This window comes from Apus apus, chromosome 9 (assembly GCF_020740795.1).
Source record: "Apus apus isolate bApuApu2 chromosome 9, bApuApu2.pri.cur, whole genome shotgun sequence".
Classification (NCBI taxonomy): Eukaryota; Metazoa; Chordata; class Aves; order Apodiformes; family Apodidae; genus Apus; species Apus apus.
The window spans coordinates 4,308,168-4,327,623 of NC_067290.1; the positions used below are offsets into that span (position 1 = coordinate 4,308,168).

Here is a 19,456-nt window from a genome sequence, read left to right on the forward strand (position 1 = left end):
TTGCAGAAGTATTAAGCATCTGAAGTTAGTAAATGGCTGGGAAAAGATCAATAATGCACAAACACAGAAGGAATTGCAGGTTGGTCCAGCAAAGGAAAAAAAAATAAATAGATGTGGGTTCCAGTTTTAAAAATGTAGCAAGTGTGCCAAAATGTTGTGGATATTTACTAAGGGTGAGGAGTGTCTCCTGCAGAGCTGTTCTACTCCAGGAAACATTTGAGTATATGGATTTAACAATCTAATAATACAGTTATAGAAAAACTTTGTTTAATCAGTTATGAAAATGGTACTTGACATGTGAATCTGTTTTGCAAAGGTCAGCTTTTCACAGTTGTTTTTCTTGAAGTCTTTAGTGATGTTTTTGCCCCTTTCTCTGGGTGTGCAGTCAGCCCTCTTCTTCCTGTTACCCCCAGCCCCATTTGGGACAATGTGAATGAAGGGCAGGAAGCTCCTGGCATTAACCTTGGTCCCCGGGGTCTCTGCAATGTGAACCAGCCTGATGTTCTGTAAAACACTGAATATGGTCTTTTTCAAATGGGGGAAGAGGGCAAGACTTAGTCTTTGTTTGAAAACTTGGATAAGAGCTCTACCTCATGCCCTGCTGGTTATCATATACATACCAGCAGAGCCACCAGCAGAGGTTGCAATGCTCTGCCTGAGTTTCGGCACACTTCTAATTATAGCAAGCAGTGCTGTAAACTCCAGAGGTGATAATGAAGCCTGACCCATGTGTCAGCAGAGCTTCAAAGGGCTAATGCATTCCTGTTCTGCTTCACTGTTCCTTATTTGTATGTTTGTGGGAACCTAGGCTTGGGCAATCGTGTCTTGCTTATTTACACTGAGGCAAGAGGTAAAACGTGCAGAGCAGTGGAGGTTTGTAATTTTGTCAAGGTAATAGAGTGTTATCCATTTGTGTTCCCTTTGGGAGATGCACGAGGAGAGAGGTAAGGGCAGGAGGCTCTTCATTTGAGACCTTCATAAAGACTTTTTGCCTAGAAAGCGAGGTCAGGTCTTTAGTGTTCTGTTGTCCCATGACAAACTGTCTGCATGCAAGCTTGGGCTGTAGAAAAGGAGTGGTCTTGTAAAATAGCCTTATTTATATTGCAAATACTCAGCATTCACAAAATCAGTGTGGAGCATGTAGAACTGCACAAAGTAAGGGAAGGACTGCATTGTAGATGAGCTCAAAACTTGCCCTAGGAGACTCCTGGTGAGTGGAGAAGACTTCTTTTCTAGAAGTGATGAGCAGAGCCCTGGCATTCTCCTACCGTTTCCTAACTGAGGTGTGAACCCATCATGCAGGCCTTGACATGTTGCACTCTTTAATCTTAGGTTGTGATCCAGGCTAAGGAGGTAACATCAGCTTTGCCTCTCCTTCAGGTTCTCTAAGGAGAGAAAAAATTACCTTCCAGGATTTAATCATTACCAACACCTTCATGACTGGATGACCTGACAAGCTTAAGCAGACTTGCTTCTTAATGCAGATAAGTCAGTAGTCCATGTGACAGATTTGACTCCTCCTTTTGCTTTGGTGGTGACAAGAGATGTGTCTTGAAGAACAGCACAAGGGTGCAGGAACTGTCATCTTCTATTGCCACTGCTACTTCAGTGGAAGTAGGTAGAAGTGTCATTGTGGTCCAGGGCTCCTGCAACCAATGTGGGAGGGCTGTTCTCACCTGGAGTTCTCATCTCTCCTTGGTGAGGAGGTTGGGACCTTATCCCATGGTCCAAGTTACGCATTTGAAAGATAGAATAGCTTGACACAGATGGATGTGTTAGATGTAAGCCAGGGGTATTTTTCTACCAGAAATACCTATAACAAAATGCTGGTTTGGTCTCCAGGAAGAATTCACAGAGGTTGTCCACTGCCTTTTGCACTGAGGTAGAAGGGGCTGAGGAAGGGAGAAATCTAACTTAGCAGAGGTTTAACAGTGCTCCAAAAGTCTCAGTATGTGTTGGAAGCAGATCTGGCATAATGGGAGTTAGGCAACAAACAGGATATTTTTCTTCTGATCTCACCTGTTTCTGCCCAAGAGAGGGACAGAACCCCTGTGTGTGCCTGAGAGGGGGGAGTTTTCTTGAACTGGTATGAAAAAAACAAACCCAAAAGAAAACCCTTCTAGTACAGTCTTCTGCTACAGGCTGCTAAGCCTGAAAACTGCAGCCCTGCACAAGCTGAGAGCTGAAGAGTACAAGCATCCTGGTTCATCCATCTCTCTCTCTCTTTAACATGTTCTTTCACTCGTTTTTATCTGCCTGGGCCATGACCATTGTACACAGCTGTTTCCAAGGTTATACAGAATATAATTTAAAATTAGTTGGTATTGTTTAAATCCCAATGCAGCTGCCAGGCTCTGCTGCCCAAAGGGATGTTGTGAGAACAAGTAGCAACGGGAGGTTGTGATGTGCAGGTGGACCAGGAGAGCCAGGGGTGCTTGGAGGTGAGGAGGGGGTGGGAGCTGGCTGAGCATGTGGCATCATGCTTATCTGTATGGAAACTCAACATCTCACAACTTGATAAACCTTTAATCTGTGACATGAATTCAGAAAAGCTTACATCTGGAAGTAAGTGTGTGGTTCTGTCTACACTGTTAAGCGGTGGTCATAGGTGTGTGAAGGTGGCTGGTGGGTTTGCAGCAGGATGTCATTAGTGACCCAGTTGCACAGCTTCTCGCCCTTGGTGGCTGCAGCACCTGCCCTAAACAAATCCATAAACACTTGGCTGCTGAGTTTTGTCCTCAAGTGACTGCAGTGTAGATGTGCACTTTGCAAAGTTGCGCTTAAAGAGGTGTTCTCTGAACAGATGAATGAGTTGGTGTGGATACCTTTAAAAAAAAAAAAAAGCCATTCTACCTGCACACTTTACTACAACACTGACTTAACTTAGAAGAACTCTGCCCTCCTCCTGAAATTTCTGCTACATGATTGCAGTGTTGTCAGCTCTTGTGATTTGCAGATTTAAGAGGAGACCTTGAAGGAGGTCACAGTCCATTCCTGTGCCTCAAGGCAAGAGAGTGACTGTTGCTTAGGCACCATCCCTGAAAGCTGTGATAGGGAGGATTTTTCTGTCTGTTGTGATTTCAAAGAGACTCACCATTAGGACCAATTGTAGCTGCCAACAGGGATTCCCCACTGTGGACCACTCATTTATTTCAAAACTTGCTTTTTTCATGGTGGAGAGTGGGGAAGACGTTGCCCTGAAATTTATAAAATCAGAATAACTATGTATATTGAACATTACAATTATTTTTAAGATAGTATTTTTTTTTTGTCTGCCTTGATTTTTAGGAAGGGAAGGTGTGAGCTGGTTTGGAAAGCTGTGCTGAATGCTTGGACTGCTGATGCTACTGATGTGCTTGTGACAGCCCTTGAAAGAGGCCACTTTCTCTCCTGCAATAATCTCACCCCCTGCTCTCCTCCAGCCCCAGGGCAAAACTCGTTTTACAGTGTTTTGGCCTCAACTAAGCAAGTAGCTAGGTTAGAGCTGAGGATAAGCTGCTTTATAAATCTAGTTATTTGAACAGTGTGACCATTGCTGCTTGACTAGCATGTATTCCAGTCTGGATTCATTAATTATTATTTGTAGATTTGCATATTGTGATAACTCTGTAGCCATGGTTTCCAAAAAGATTAGGAGTGTGAGCTAAAGATAATGAAATAGCCTGTAGATATCTTCAGCACTTGAGCTTTCATTGGCGTCTTCTTATGGCCACGTGCATAACTCCCCCTGGTGCTAATGGGAATTGCTCACACACCAAATAGGGAAGAGATCAGGGAATCACTTACTTGTCCTTGAGAGACACTGTATCTAAATCTGTGACAAGCAAGAGTCACAACTGGCAGCATTTCCTGTGACCCGTTCCTGTGCACGATGCTGCTGCCCATGCCATGGAAAACCCCTGCTTGGCTTTGGGGCAGCAAGAGACTCTGATTCATCAAAGAAGTTCAGGCTTCTGAAAAGTGTGGAAGTTCATCCTCGTGCGTTTGTCTCGCAGCAAAATTCTGAATCCAAGCTCTTGCTGATCGATGGTTGCATTAATTATGCACAGAAGGTTCAATTCTGCCAGCCTTGTTCACTTTGAATGCTGCTTTACCCTGGGAGGAATTGATTTGCATTATGCAGGTTGGACAAATTCACCTGCAGTCTGAACTTCTGTAGAAGTCTCCAGGAAAGGTCAAGTTTCTGTTCTTTTCAATAATAAATGAGATTCCTGTTGATAAAATGATCCAGGAAATAAGCTCCAGCTCCCTGAATAACAGTTGTTTGGCCTCTAATGGAGGACTGGGAAGAACCTAGAGACTTGGAAGAGAGATGAATCTCTCCAGGCTGCAGGTCTTGTAGAGCTGACACCGAGGAAGAACAAGTGTTCATGACTTTTTGTGTGTTTTGAAGAATGTCCCAGAGCTGTGATTTTAAATAATACCCGCTTACAATCTCGACCTATTTCAAGTAAAGTACTTGTAATGGACAGGGAGCTGCAACTGTAAGAGGAGAGGATGGGATTTGTGTTAATAGACAAAGTACTTTTTTTACAACTCATGGCAATGTTTTCCCCTCACCATGTTTATTTTGGCAAATGGATGTTTGGAAGTGTTAATAATTGTCTTTTCCTCCTCAGCTCTGGAATTAATCTAATTTGGCTTTAACAATCAGAAAGGAAAATAATAAAATAATAATGAATGTGGTTAATTCCTCTAGGAAGTTTAAGCATAACTGTAATAACATGGCAATAGTGGTAGGAAAAATGCTATAGGGAATGTTTCAAACTTTACATTTTCTTGGGAGTTACAAAGTAACCTGAAAGGATGGAGTGGCAGTTCATCAAAAAGATAAATATTTCCTTGTAATACTTTTTTATTCGCTCTTTCCAGTTATTAATCCTAGAACTGCTAAAAATATTTGGAATAATGGGTGGTTGCTACACGAAGCTCTAATTTGTTTTACTAAACATTCACTGTGGGAAAGGGCTTTAGCTACGTTGGCTCTTTTGTTTTGCCTCGAGAGAGAATTTTATCCATGTGTTTTGCTCCAGAAGTCATCTGTTGTTTTTCAGTGTGTGCTCATAAACAGCTCTTGCTGCTACACCTAAATATTGAGTCAGCAGTTCCCTCTGATGAAGCCATCACTGAGGAGTGTCACATGTATCTCAACAGATCAGCAGCAGAGAGCATGTAATGCTATTAGCCCCAAAATGTTGTCAGCTAACCACAGAATTGTGGGACACAAGTGACCTTCTGCTCTTTTGCATCCTAATCAGCTCTGAGCTTGGGCTGCCAGCTTGGCTGCTTCGTGCCTCCATATCCCATCTGAAAATGGGCACATTTTCATCTTCCCACCTTGCTGAAGGCATTTTGAAGGCAAGTGGAGCTGCTCAGATTTTTTTATGGGATGGTGGAGGATTTGGTGTTAATTTAATTTTGATTTAAAATACTTTAAATGCATTCTCTTCTCTCTCCTCTCTTCTCCTCTCTCTCTTTTTCTCTCTCTCTTCTCCTTTCTCCTCCTCTCAATACTGGGCTCTGGTCACCCTCATCCTGCAGTTGCAGGGGTAGCAGGGATTCTTCTGCAGCTCTCTTGCCTTTCTGCAATGCTTCCTTGGTGAGGTGAGAGAAATGTTTCTTTTAAAAAACGTGGCCAGTGTGTCACAAAATGATGCATCACCAACCATGCTCTTGAATGGTTGAGCTTTATTGATACATTTCATGTATTACTTCATCTAAGCACACATCTGCATGTCATCCTACTGGGAATTCAGTGTAGCCAGTCTGCTAACCAAGGCTCTGATTCACAGTGTCTCATGGATTTACTTGAAATCAGGTAAGATGTCACCAGCCTTTCTGGCTGCTGTGTTGCTTTGCCACTGGTTGTCACCTTTGTGAGAGCAGGTGTCTAGGAAACATGTGCTGCCCTTCGCAGCCCAGTGTGTCAGCACGGGCCTCTGGTGCAGTCTGGCAGCCCCGTGCTGGGACATGTGGTGCTGGAAGGTGGGACATCCAGCACCTGCCAGCTTCATTGCCTCCACCAGTATGATGGGCAGCAGGAACCACCTGAAATCAGCAGCGCCCTGCATCAGAATCCCAGCTGAGAACAGTTTCCTTTTTGGATCTGCAACACCTGTATTGCCTCTCAGCTGCTGTCCTGCAAAAACTTGAGCATGTGTTTAATATGAAGCACAGAAATTGGCCTTGAAGCAAGTGGAATACTCGTGTGCTTTGAACTAAGCAGGTGATTTGCAGCAAGTGCTGTTACGAGTTCTGGATCAGCATTTCTCTGGCAAAGTGGTTTCACCTACGTCACTCATCTGAAGGTCTCAAAATACTTGCCAAAGGATCAATGCTTCACGTTTTAGAAAATAAGTGCTGGAGTGTAGGCTTACCTGTTACGTGACACCTTTGTCCTGAAGAAAAACATTTTGTGTCTTTGATTATTACTTGACTGTCTTTTAAGCCAAATATTTGAGTACTTTTGAGAGAATCTCATCTCAGTGTTTTTCTCAAGGCAAGCTCTGATGGTGTGTTTTCAGGCATTTGTTTTCCAGGCATGTGCTGGAAAATCTAGTAGCTTGAGAAAAATGATTTCTGGGCAAACTGTCTCCTCACTATCCCTGATCACAACATCCTCCACCAGCCATGTCTAAGCCAGGGACGTAACTGAGCTGTTGAGGATTAGTTCCATATTCCCCATGTGATGCCAATACAGGTAGAAGCTAAAGCCTGGTGCTGTTTTTTGCTTGGGAGGGATTGGAGGCAAGACAAGGAAGAGCACATTTTGTTTGCACTGCCAGACAGTTGCGTGAGGATAATTTTTGTGAGCTTCTTACTTCTGTTGGGTTCAAACCAGTGGTGGTGGGGACTGAAGATACTCCAGAATTACTCACCACAGTGAAAGCAGGAGCTGCTGGCCTTGTGGCTCCATGTGGCATCTTGTCTTAGCCAGTCAGTGCCAGAAGGGCACTGATAAAGCAGCAAAAGAGTTTAAAATGGCATTTAAAATTGGGGCACTTGCAGAAAACAATTTGCAAGATGCTAATCAAGTGCCGGAGTGTGTGATGTGATGGAATGATTGTTTTGTGTGAGCACAGAGCTATAAACACCTACACAGGGACGTGGAGCAGAGAGAAGGTATAACTAGAAGTAATAAGATGAAATGAAGCAAAGACCATTTAAGCCAAACACCATGTCATAAGCACTGGAGTATTTTATAGGGGTGGTGCTTGGTTTTAGACAGGCAGAGTAAAGCACCTGGTGATGACAGGGTTGGGAGGCAAGGTTTTTCTTGTTTGTGTACAACTGAAAAAGCAATCAAATACCTGGAGAAAACTGTGTACATTACCAGTAGCACGACAGTTATCTTCAGACTGCAGAGATGCAGAGTTATGTGCTACCTAACCAGCAGGCTTTTACTGTACCAGGGAATGCTTTAATTACAAGTGAGGAAAATGTATGGTAACTTGGGTTTCCTTTAGTATTTTTATTGCACTTACAAAACTACAAGGATTAATAAAGTTTTCCTGTGCTATAGCTAAGGGGTGAGGAATTTACAGCAAGGGATCTGTAAATAGTAAAATCTTTTAATAATTTTTATTTCAAGTGAGGTAAGAAAATAATTAAAATGCATGTGTATATTTTCTTTTACATTTCAATACTTCCAATTATCAATAGGGATTAATCTGAAACTCAAACAATAATTGCCTTCTCAATGTTTGGTATTTTTTCAGCATCTTGAGCAGTCACCTAATCAGAATGTTGCAGGAAGTGAACCAGGAGAATGTTCTCCACCAGCTAAAGCATTAGAAATCATGAAGTTCTAAAACATGCTGTGCATAGAGAGGTACTGAAAAAAAACCACAACAGAAATTGGTAGCATTTAAGAACAGGTAAAATTAAGGGACAGGATCTGTGGGAAGTAGTGCCTAAATGTGCATATTGCTGGGTAGATTTGCTGTCTGTTCTGGTCCTTCCCTTGAGTTTTACACTACGTGCATCCATATGGCTACAGAACTGTATGTTTCTATAATCTGCATGTTTCTTGCTATAGCTGATACATTTGCATTTATTGGTCAGTGTTGAATATGAAGCCGGAAAACGACTGAACCAAGGTCAGGGAGGGATATGTCAGGGAACTGACCCATCAGGACCAAGGGCTGATGCCAAAAATTGAATAGCCACAGGAGACTCGTGGCTTTCTAAGGGTGTGATGAGGTTATTGCAGTTGGAAGTCCATTAGGTTTGCAGCATTTCGTGGCCTGGGGCTGGGGGAAGAAAGTGTACCCTGGGGATGGGATCTCCGGTGTACGACGTTGAGAGGAAAAGACTGGTTTGAATAACAGATTGATGATGTGTGCAAGTGTGATGGAATTCTGTTCTGTTTGTAAGGAAAAAAAAAGAAGGAAAAACAGCTCTCTTTGAGTCTCTCAGTAATCTAGATGTGGTCACTGAAACAAAGCCCAGTGCCTCAGAGACAAACGTAGGTTTTACGTGACTCTTTCTGTGGTTGAATTCTATGGAAATTAGACTAATGAACTGATGTCGTTTTAGGCACATGCTGTTAGGTGAGGTGTTTGATTAAGACTTTTAACTGCAAATTAAAGGTCTGTTAGAAGGGCAATTAAAGTCAAAAGGAAGAGTTTTATATCACACCCAAGCAGGGGTGACCCACATTGCGTTGTCTTTATCTCAGCAGTCCAAGCAGCCTTGGAAGACAAAAAGCAAGACACGTAAGTAATCTTTGCAGAAGCAGCTGAGCTACTAGACATCAAAGAATATTCTATTTATTACTGTAGCTTTAAGGTGCAGAATATATTTTCTTGGATATATATGCACATGTGTAAAACAATATTGTTTTTTAATACAATCTGAATTGAAACACTGCAGGTGTTTGGTCTGTGTTGGATGCTCCATTTATTATGAGCTTTATTACAAAAAATGTGGGTGCCCTCCTCCCTGGAGGTGTTCAAGGGCAGGTTGGATGAGGCTTGTGCAGCCTGGTCTGGTGGGAGGTGTCCCTGCTCATAGCATGGATGATGGAACCTGGTGATCTTTAAGGTCCCTTCCAGCCTTAACCATTCTGTGTGTGTTCATAGGACATGTCTGAAGCCTTGAAGTAGAATAGAAAACAGGATATGTAATTTTGGGGAAAGTAACGTTTTTGGTATGCAAGTTTTAAAGACAAGAGAAGTGTTTGCTTCCAATAGTTGTGGCAGCTTGTGTTGGTAGTGCTGTTGTAGGGAAGGAACAGGCAATCTTGCAGATCTACTGCTAATCTCAGTGTGAGACAGATTTGCACACACATGGCTGACAGTAGTTTCTGATGGTTTGGATTTTGTTGGGTTTGTTTGTTTGTTTTAATTCTTCCTTTGATTACAGTAGTCACATATATTGCTGAAATGAGTTTTCATTATTTTTATTTTATTTTAAAAATTCAAGATAAAACTGCCTGTTGTGTTCTTATTCACTGTATTTCTGCTTCAAGACTCCACTGCATGTCTTCCACCAAACTGGGAAGTTCTTCCAGTATTTCACGGTAGGTAAAAAGAATCGCAAAAATTTGCAAACCCCTTCAGTTTTCCTGGAAAGTTAGTGAATGCAGTTTGTCTGAATTCCATGGTTTTGTGTCTTCTTTTGCTCTGTGACTTGGCAATTCGTCTTGCAAGAATTTACAGTGTACCCAGTCCTGATTGCTGTCTTGGCCCCTCATCTTTCCCCAAGTCCTGTCCTGCCAGTCATAGAATCCCAGGTTGGAAGGGCCCTCAGGGATCATCTGGTCCAACCTTTCTAGGTACTACTGTAGTTTATACGAGATGGCTCAGCATCCTGTCAAGCTGAGACTTAAAACTGTCCAGTGTGGGGGAATCCACCACTTCTCTTGGGAGACTGTTCCAATATTTAACTGTCCTCATGGTGAAAAATTTACCTCTTGTGTCCAGATGGAATCTCCCCAGGAGCAACTTGTGCCCGAGGACCTCTTGTCTTCTCCATGTGACTCCTTGTAAATAGGGAGTGTTCATCAGTCTTGTGTGTCTAGCATTAAGTAAAAGGTTTGAGTGGCTTATTTTTTACCTATTCTATCATTCTACATGAATTTGACCTGCTCAAAGCTTGTACTAAGCCATGTGAAGATCCGGTAGTCAATGGAAAACATTTTTCAATACTCCACTGTCTTAAGCTCAGCCTCTCAGCCAAATGTGAGAGGGAGCTGATGGCTGTATTGTTTCTCAGCAGCTGAATGCCTCCACTGACCAGTTCACAGCTTGCTTTTGATGCTAGCCCTTGACTTATGAAACTCTCAGGCTGGGCTACACCTTCTCTTTGGCAATCTGTAGAAATCAGATAGCTTCACAAATAGCCATGAAAACACAGATGTACTGGAAGAAAGGTTGTGCCTCCAGGTAAACTACTTCTTCTAATATGGAAGTATAAATAAGACAATGAGGTATTTGTTTAAAGTGCTCTTTGGGTGGGAGCAATCCTACATCCCAAGTCTCCTGTGGCTTAGTTCAAAGTCATTTTTAAGCACTTCATCCCCTACACCCTTGGCCTGTTACATTTAATGCAGATGTGCACTTTCAGATGGAGTAGTCATCTTCATTCGTGTTGTGCTTTTCCATAGCTGCTGGGGGGTGCAGTGCAGGGCACTGCTGTGCCTCAGCACAGGGAGGCTTGAGAGGCTGATGTGGGGCAGCCCTCAGCAGGCTCTACAGGGATCAGGGTTAGGATTGGGTTGAGATAGTCCAGAGTGCATGATCTACAGAATGAAAAATAGCCAGATAATTAGGATTCTCTTTAATTATCCAGTATATGTATTCACCATCTTCTGCTGTAGTCTTTTCCAAGATGGAAAAAATTTCCACTGGAAATTTACATACAAGAAAGGTGGTCCTTTTGGAATAAAGGTGTGTGTCATGGTTGTAACATTATCTAGACTTCTAGAAGTGGATATATGAGAGTAACTGCACATAAATGCAAGTCTATAATCACCCTGTTAATTTACTTTCAGCTAATTTTACTTCCCATAAGTCACATACACACTTGTACAAATTGCAATTTTCGTTCATTTCTGTGCCAATATTTAAAAGCAGAGCATTACAGTGCAGTCTCATTACTGCAGCTTTATTGATTTATAAAATTACACTTTATTATGCTAATCCATATATTGGAAAGAATAAAACCGCATAGTTACAGCTAAGGTCTTCACACCAAGGAGGGCACATAGTTTGCTTTTTCATCAGTAGTTGACAATCCAAATTAGTGGGCTTCATGCTGTTGGACTCCATGAACACAGAATTAATGGCAAACTCATTAGTTCATGAAGTTTAATCTTCTTGGTGGGTGTCCAACCTCGTGGGAAGTGAGAGGGATTCGACTGCAGGTGTCTGGTGAGGTAACCACAGTCACTCAGAGAGAGATCCACAAGGCAAGCTGCTGCTGTTGCCAGCCTGAGAACATTTATTATTTATGTTTTATTTGATGCCACAGTGCTCTTTTTTTTTTTTTTTTTTCCTTAGGAGAAAGCAAATGAAGGCTCTGAAGGACACATGGAGATGTAATTGCATTAGTAACTGCCATACTGCAGTGGTACCACCCATCCGTGGTATTTTCCCAAGGAATAGAGGTGCTGCTGTATTTGAATATTTGGCATAGTTCCTTAAACAGGTCTTTTTTAAGGGGCTTTCTTGGGGAGTGTGGCAGGTTTTGCACCCTTAGTTCTTCTAGTCATCAGGTTAATTATCAGTTTCTTTTAAATTGATATTACACTGGAGAGTGAATCCCCTGATGCTGAATTGGCTTTGTGTAGCCAGGCCATGGTGCTCAGTGACACATACAGACGAGTTTGCAAAACCCCAGTGCAGTGGCAAGTTATTTTTGTCCCTCTTAATCTGTTAGGCCCTGATCCTGATCTGTAGGGTTTCCTAAATCCCGTTGATTTCTCTAGAATTAGGCTCCTGAAGTCCTTTGAGAGCCTGGGTCTGGCTGATCTTTGCTATAAAACAGAAACAAACTCACTTTCTCCACATCAAAATGCTGCAAGTGTAGATGTGTTGAAGATTATCAAAGTTCTTGTTCTGTAGCAGTGCAGGCCATGGGAATATCACAAATAGATTTAAAAGAGACAAAAATAATTTGCTGCCTGGAGGGTTTTCAAACTCCAAGCTGTTGCTATGCAGCTTGGCTGAATAGTTTCTCCAGGGAGGCTCCAGGTAGTCAGTGCTACTTTGAGAGAAAGGGCCAGAGAGGTGCAACTGGACACAGCAGTTTCTCCCTCAGAAAGAGGGAGGGCAGCTTCTATGTGCACTGAGGGTTGACCTTCCATTGCTTTTTGTTTGTGGTACTGTCCTTTGAGCAACAAGGGATCCCTCTCAACCTGCTGCTGTGGTCACTTAGTGTTGCTGGAAAGAGTGGTGAGAGAAGGAGATACCGAGTTCTTTATACAAATCCTTTCCATCTGCCCCTACAGAAGAAAAATGACTTCAGCCCCTAGCCACAAAATGCATTTCTCTCTGAAATGTGCCTGTAGAAAGACAGGTTTGTCTTGCTCAGCTCTTTTCTGGGTTCACTCAGTCATTCCTGCTGACCACAGTGACAGAAATTCTGCTTTTAGTACTGCAGTTATCTGTGTGGCCAGGAAGAGTCAGTCAGCATCTGTTCCTGCCCATGCATCATTAGCAGAGCTGTGAATTAATTGCCAGCAACAGACCATGTTCTCCTTTGGACTGAATTTCTACTCTGCCACTGAGACACTTGGAATGCTTGTCACGTTCTTGTTTTCTAGGTATCAAGTCAGTGGCTAGAGAAGGGACAGACAACATTTAAAATCCTGGAATGAGCTTCCCAAGTTTCAGGTTTCAGGAGGAAGTTGTATTTATAAGTTGAGCATGTTTCATGTGTAACAGACCAGGCTTCTCTGAAACTTCTGTGTTTTCCTGTAGTTACAGCTATAAATGCCCCTTTGAGGAAGAGGAGGCTGAGGGGAGACCTCATCAGTCTCTACAGCTACCTGAAAGGTCGTTGTAGAGAGGCTGGTGCTGGTCCCTTCTCACAGGTAAACAGTGACAGAACAAAGGGAATGGCTTCAAGCTGCAACAGGGGAGGTTTAGACTGGACATTAGGAAAAAATGTTTCACAGAAAGAGTGGTCAGACACTGGAATAGGCTGCCCAGGGAGGTGATTGGGTCACCATCCCTGGATGTGTTTAATGTTCATTTGGATGTGGTTTAGGGGAGAACTTTGTAGAGTAGGGATGATGGTTGGACTCGGTGATCCCAAGGGGCTTTTCCAACCTGAATGGTTCTATGATTCTATGATTCTTACCATAGCTAAGTGGGGACACACACATACAATGGATAGCACAACAGTGCCCAAATACAAACCTTCTGCTGCTGTTTTTTAAAACATGATCAGTAGTTTTAGTTTGCATAACCCCAGAAATCAATAAGATGAAGTAGTTCTGTGTAAAATGTTTCCTTACAGAGAAGTTACACTTTTCTTTTTTGTTAGTGTAGAGAAGGCTATTTTTAATACTGTGCTACAGATAAGTTCTGCCTTGAGCTTGGCTGCTGATCAGGTTGCATCTTCTGGAGACAGACCAGGTTGTGTTTGTCTTTTCCCTTCTCTGCTGTCCATAAGGAGATCTGTGGAGTTTGTCCCGCTTTCCAGTTATCTGGCACCATAGGTGACAGAAGCAGGAGAGCCAAAGCAGGCTCTCCAAATCAGCCTGTGACATGAGGAAAGAGAGTGACCTCCAAACAGTATGCAGAGCAAGAGGGGCTTTTTCCTGAAGTGTTTTTTCCTTGGCAGCTGAGGACTTTTTCAGAGTAGGTGATGAGAGCAGTCTCTTCTTGCTGAACAGAAATATCAGCCTTTGAGACCAGTGGCAGGAACCCTCTGCAAACAAACCCCCACCACAGCACTTGGCGTTGCAGCTTGGTGAGTCAGTAAGCATCCCTGTACACCTCACATGAAATCCTTATTTACCCCAGTTCTGTTCACCTGTGGTAACCACCAGTGACCTGAGACTGTATAAAATATGGTTCTAGCAACCATATCATTACTCCGGGTGTACGACTCCCCCGTTATCTGTCATTTTAAGAGAAGATGGTCAGTGAGGATGAGAAGCAAATAACTTGTGGTTTCATCAGCTAGGTTCTGGTGGCTCACCAGATGACCACTGCCAGGCAGTGGAGCTGGATAAGGAGTCTGCAGAAATCACTGCTTTGCAAATGGGAGGTGTAGGTGTTTTGCACTTGAGAAGTTAACTTCTAAATTACTTGCTTGGGGCTGTTTTGGTGCATGGTAACAGAATTGCTGCACAAGAACTGTTTTTGTTTTAACAAGAAAATAATTGAAGTGGCTGCAGCCCCTTTGAAGTCTTATTTTTAGATTACAATAAGTAAGATTCTGATTAATTTAGCAGCAGGGCATCAGTAACTATTAGCAGCCTAACATGAGGCCCTCGTAGATTGATAAGGAGCTAAAGAGCCCCTGAACCACATATTAGCAATCTGGCCATACTGTAATTGAGGCTCATGTTGGGTAATTGTCAGTGTGGTTGATGGGCAACACAACAGCAGCAGCTATTTGTCTTTTAAATGAGAACTTAAATTATTCAGAAAAACAGTTGATAGTCATCAGTACATCTGAGTCACAGTCCAGTTATTCTAGGCATGGATGACAAGCTTTAATTTAGTTAGTGTAAGTAGAGCACTGGGCTCTGCTTGGGCAGACTCACCTGTGCCTGTAAGTAATTTCTCAGGTTGGGTCTTCAGCCCATGATGGGATCTGTTTTCTGTGGCCCAAGCATTACTGGTGCTTGAATAAACTAAAATGCAGCTTGAGTATGATAACCAAGCCAACAGCCAGGAAGAGTTTCATCCAGCATCTGAGCCACTCAAGTTATGGGTAGTTTTACCTGCCCAGACCTAATGAAAAGGTGTAATCTGCAATGCTAACTAGTAGCCTTATTTTTACTTACCTATTTACTTAAGTCTGCTGTGGTTGCAGAAGATTTGAACAATTCCCCAGTGACTTTAATGTTTCTAACTAGTTTTATATGTTGTGGTACATTTTAGCCAAATAAGAGTGAAAGTTTATGAACCATCAAATGTGCAGGAGTCAGTAACCACTGGGTTTCTCCTTCAGTTTCTCCTTGTAGCATCTGTAATTCTGAGCTAGTCGCACAGTGGGACATATCTCAAATTAATTAGTTAAATTGCTACCTAATGGCAACAAGATTTGATGCCACTTCATATTACAGTGCAAACATGGCAAACAGGTTAAGGTATTTAAATATGATTGGCTTTCCTTTGCTATTGGAGTATCTCAGCTCCTGTTTGGGCCTTCTACAGCACTTGTGCTCAATTAGTTCTGCCATTAGCAGTGGTTTGATTTGCTATTAGCTCTGATGAAACATCTCTGTAGCCCTCCCCTTCAATGATGATCATCGTGTGGTAAGGACACTGAAATGCAATGTAAAGGGGGAGGGAGGACAAACATACTGAGTTTTGCATGTCATTATGCCATTAACGATGGGAGGCTTCAATTACAGTATGGAGTTTGTCAGCTCCAGCGGTAGCTTGCAGCCTGTGATGGTGTGGGTCTGTGCCTATGTGTGCAGCACAGGAGTGGAGGGTTGTGAAGGGGCTCAGGGTGGAAGGTGCTGGTTCTTCTTAGCACCCCGTGCCTGAGAAGTCCCCAAGTCTTCTTAACGCGCCTCTTGGGTTTTCTTGTCTTTCCCCCTTCCTTTCTTTCCGCCCTCTCCCCCCACCCTCCTCGTGAAGCCAGCCTTCTGGCTTTGTTGTAAGTGTGGTTTGTAATCATTGTACACATCCCAGATGGTTCATGAAAACTCTTTGAAATGCCATCTGCCAGGCGTGTGTCCAGCCGGCAGCCTGTCATTCTGCTGCAAGGAGGAGGGAGGCGGCTTCTCCCTTCCCCCTGCCGGGCCCGTTTACATGCAGCAACACTGCTCCGATGTGAAGCCAAAGCAGTCTTGGCTCTAGACAGCAAGTTGTTTGGTTTTTCTCCTTCACCCGGATACGACATCCTAACCAGTGTCGTTTTTCTTTTCCCTGGGTTTGTTGCTGGAGCCAGGGGCGAGGTGACAAATGTTACCTTTGCGAGGTGAAGTTGTTCTTTTATTTGACGACCTGGCGTTCGGGGGGAGTTGCAGGCAAAGGGGGGCTGATAGCAGGAGCATCTGTGACTTCTCCACTTGAACGTACTCAGGAAATGAAGAACACAGAGATGAAACAAATAGATCCATTAAGTTGGCTCAGAGGAATTATGGCAGAGATATAATTGTCACGTCAACCAGGCAGCCAGCACTAGGAAACTGCTGACTGTAATTTCACCGCGATAAACATTCAGGAGGGAGAAAAAAAAAATGATTAATAAATGCTCTCTATGGGAAGATACAGATAAAGAAAAGTAGAGGGCTTTAAAAGATAAAGTAAAATGAATCCTGAAGTTCCCTCGTCTTTGTGTCTCGTCAATGTTTGTTGTCAGTTGCTGAGAAAAAGCACGTCCTGGTCTTTGTCATTGAGCTGCCATGCAGAATGGCTCGGGGTGACGTTTGACTGGAGCTCTCCAGAAGTCTGGTTCTCACTTCTATTGGGCTCCAAGCATGGGACAGCTCCAGCAGGTCCTTGGACGTGCTTATTGCTGAAGCTTTTTGTTCCTTCTCCTTACCTCTTGATGTCAGGGAACCTGGCAGAGGTCAAAAGCCATGACGGCCTGGTGAGGATCCTCCCCACCTGAACACCCACAGCGATGTTGGTGCTCAGGAAGGAGGTGATCTGTCCAAGCTGTGTCCCTCCATCCTGAATGCCTGCATGCTACTTGCACGCCAGGGAGGGAGCTGCATGGGCTTTTCCCACTCAGTCGCACTGCTTGCCTTTAAATGGAAATGCAGATGCTCGGGCAGAGAGGGGCGTGTGGTGCAGTTCTAATATTCCTTTGGCTTAGACCTGTGAAAGACATCTCTCCTCTGCTAGAAACTACTTGGTTAAAGTCATTGCAGTCTTACTGTATGGATTCAAGAGTACAACGATTGCAAAATTGAATCCTTTCAAATAGGAAAGTGTGGTTCTGCTAGTAGGTTGAAGATATCCATCATTCCCATCCCCTTTTTTGCTTTTCCTCTTCTTGCCTTCACCCCTTCACCCAGCTCCCAGACAAGGAATGGTAGAAAAAGCACAGGAATTTGTAGACTTTCTGAAGGCTGGTGGTAAATAATTAAAAAGAGAGAATTTCTATTTTGAAACAAGAAATAGAGGGTGTTGGAGAAAGTGGGTGTCTGTCAAGGAAATTAATCTAGTGATAGTCTTTCAGGGGTGTTACGCTGTCAAGACTGAACAGTGTCTGAGATGAATGGGGCATAAGCAGACTTTCCACTTCCTTGGCACTTGAGGAGAATGTTTGCCAGATGCAGGCATGGTAAATTTGTGCTCCTTCAAGTTTTGAGAGCTGGAATTTTCCCAATTAATTTCCAGAGGCTCAGCTTTATACTTTCTTCAGTTCTTTTACAGCGGGTTTAAGAAATTGTGTGCATTAAGAAGGCACTGCCCAGGGGCAGAAGAGTCCCTCAGAAATGAGAAATCATGCTTCATTAAATGTTAGGTGTGGTTTCCACATCTCCAAAGTTCTTCCCAAGCTGGTAGATTGGTTTTAGCCACAGCACTCAGACACCTCCGACTCTCTAATGCGGCTCTTTCTTCTAAAGTTCAGTTTCCTGTACCATCTGTAAATCTGACCTTTATATTTGGTCCCGTGTGTGCAGAATCCAGCCATCTCCTGGCCTCCAAAGTCATGGAAAATAAAGACTATTGAATAGAAATTGATCCTTATCAATTAAGCTGTGCTCAGTGACCTAAAATGCAGTGGCCCAAGCCATCTTAGCGAAAAGTCATGAAATGATTCATCTTACACCAAGGCTTCAAAGGGCTGTAAATTTGTCAGAAGGGAGAAAGAGTGATCAGAGCCCATTTTCCATGGGTACTATTTAAGTGGCCAAGGGAGATTGAGTGTGAATTATTACTCAAAAAGTAATTCTTGAACTGGAAGGAGCTTATAAGTGAACTTCTGTGAGAAGAGTTTGCAGGTTGACTTTTTAGCGGGCGTATGTGAATGGTGCATCAGAACAGTCTCATGGTAGTTTTTAGTGCTGAATTAAAAATAACAGCGTAAGTAGAGATAAAATAATATGAAAAAAAGATGGAAAAAAGATCTTTATGCTGTGAAAATATATTTGGTGAGATAAAGTGATACAGAAATAATGGAAGTTAGAAAGAAGTTGCCTTATCTGAGAATACAAATTGCATTTTAGTGAAGCATCTCATACTGCACATCTCTTGACCATGCTAATCACAGGAAGGTAATTGCTGGCATATCCCCAGATACTGTGTTTCTGCATGTGATAGGAGAGATTGATTTGCCAGAGAGTCTTTTGGGGAATATTAAAAACGTTGTTGGGTGGAACAGCTGGTACTGCCAGCTTGACCTGGAATCTATGTCTTGGTTTGTTTTAACGTGGGCTCCTACCTTCTAACTGAACTCTTGACACTGCTCTCTGTGTATTGCTCACTGAATTGTATTTTACAGGTACTGTTGGATCTTTATCATCATTTTTAATTTGCCTTTTTAACTCTTGATAAAAAACCCAACCATATTGACATGGTAATTTTTCCTTTCAGGCACAACCCGCCCTCCAAGAGAAGGAGAAGTGCCTGGTGTGGACTATAACTTCCTGACTGTGGAGGAGTTTCTGGAGTTGGAGCGAAGTGGGACCCTTCTGGAAGTAGGAACTTACGAAGGTATGGAGCCATGGGCAGTGAAAAAGCACTTTAAATAACCATGATGGCACACCAGACTTGCATCAATCACCCTTGCTGGAGTTAACCAGCTTGAGTTAGGACCTCACTTTCTGTCCTAGTCCCCTGCTTCTCTTTTCTCTGAGTAGCCTGAGAGAGGGAATTCTGAAGTTGCTGTGCTTTTGTCTTTTCCCTTCAAGTTAACTTCCTCCAAACATGAACACCAGTAGGCCAGGAAAATCCAGTAACAAAACACTGAGGGAAAACAGCATGGCAGTGAATGAAAATGCAGCTTGTCATTGTATCTGCTGTAGCCCATCTCCTTGTTCACCTTTTCTTCCCTCCTGCTCTCTCTTTCCCTTCATCTTCCCTGTCTTCCCTCAGTACATGTCCTTCATCACCTGATGGTGTCTCACTCTGCAGCCCTTTGATGCACTGCTTTTGGCCTCTTTTTTTTTTATTTCCTCTTTATTCTTGGATAATTGCTTCAAACTTGGGACATTGTGTTGATCCTTTTTACAGCACAGCTTTACAAACAGCAGTACTGAGGAAGCCAAAGGCCACTGAAATGTCACTAGGGTGAGAGCAGGAAAAAGAAAGCTTTGACTTCCAAGAAAATGCAAGGCAAATTGGCCATATGTAGGTACACAATA

General features: G+C 43.0%; 1 protein-coding gene across 32 annotated transcripts in view; it reads left to right on the forward strand.

Moving 5' to 3' along the window:
- MAGI1 (membrane associated guanylate kinase, WW and PDZ domain containing 1) overlaps positions 1 to 19,456 on the forward strand; it is a 342,557-nt gene that overhangs the window by 233,027 nt on the left and 90,074 nt on the right. For all 32 annotated transcript variants that reach the window (XM_051627257.1, XM_051627258.1, XM_051627259.1 and 29 more), the window contains exon 3: positions 18,687 to 18,806. In XM_051627257.1, coding sequence (XP_051483217.1) covers positions 18,687 to 18,806 — 120 coding nt within the window. The remainder of the gene's footprint in view (positions 1 to 18,686; positions 18,807 to 19,456) is intronic.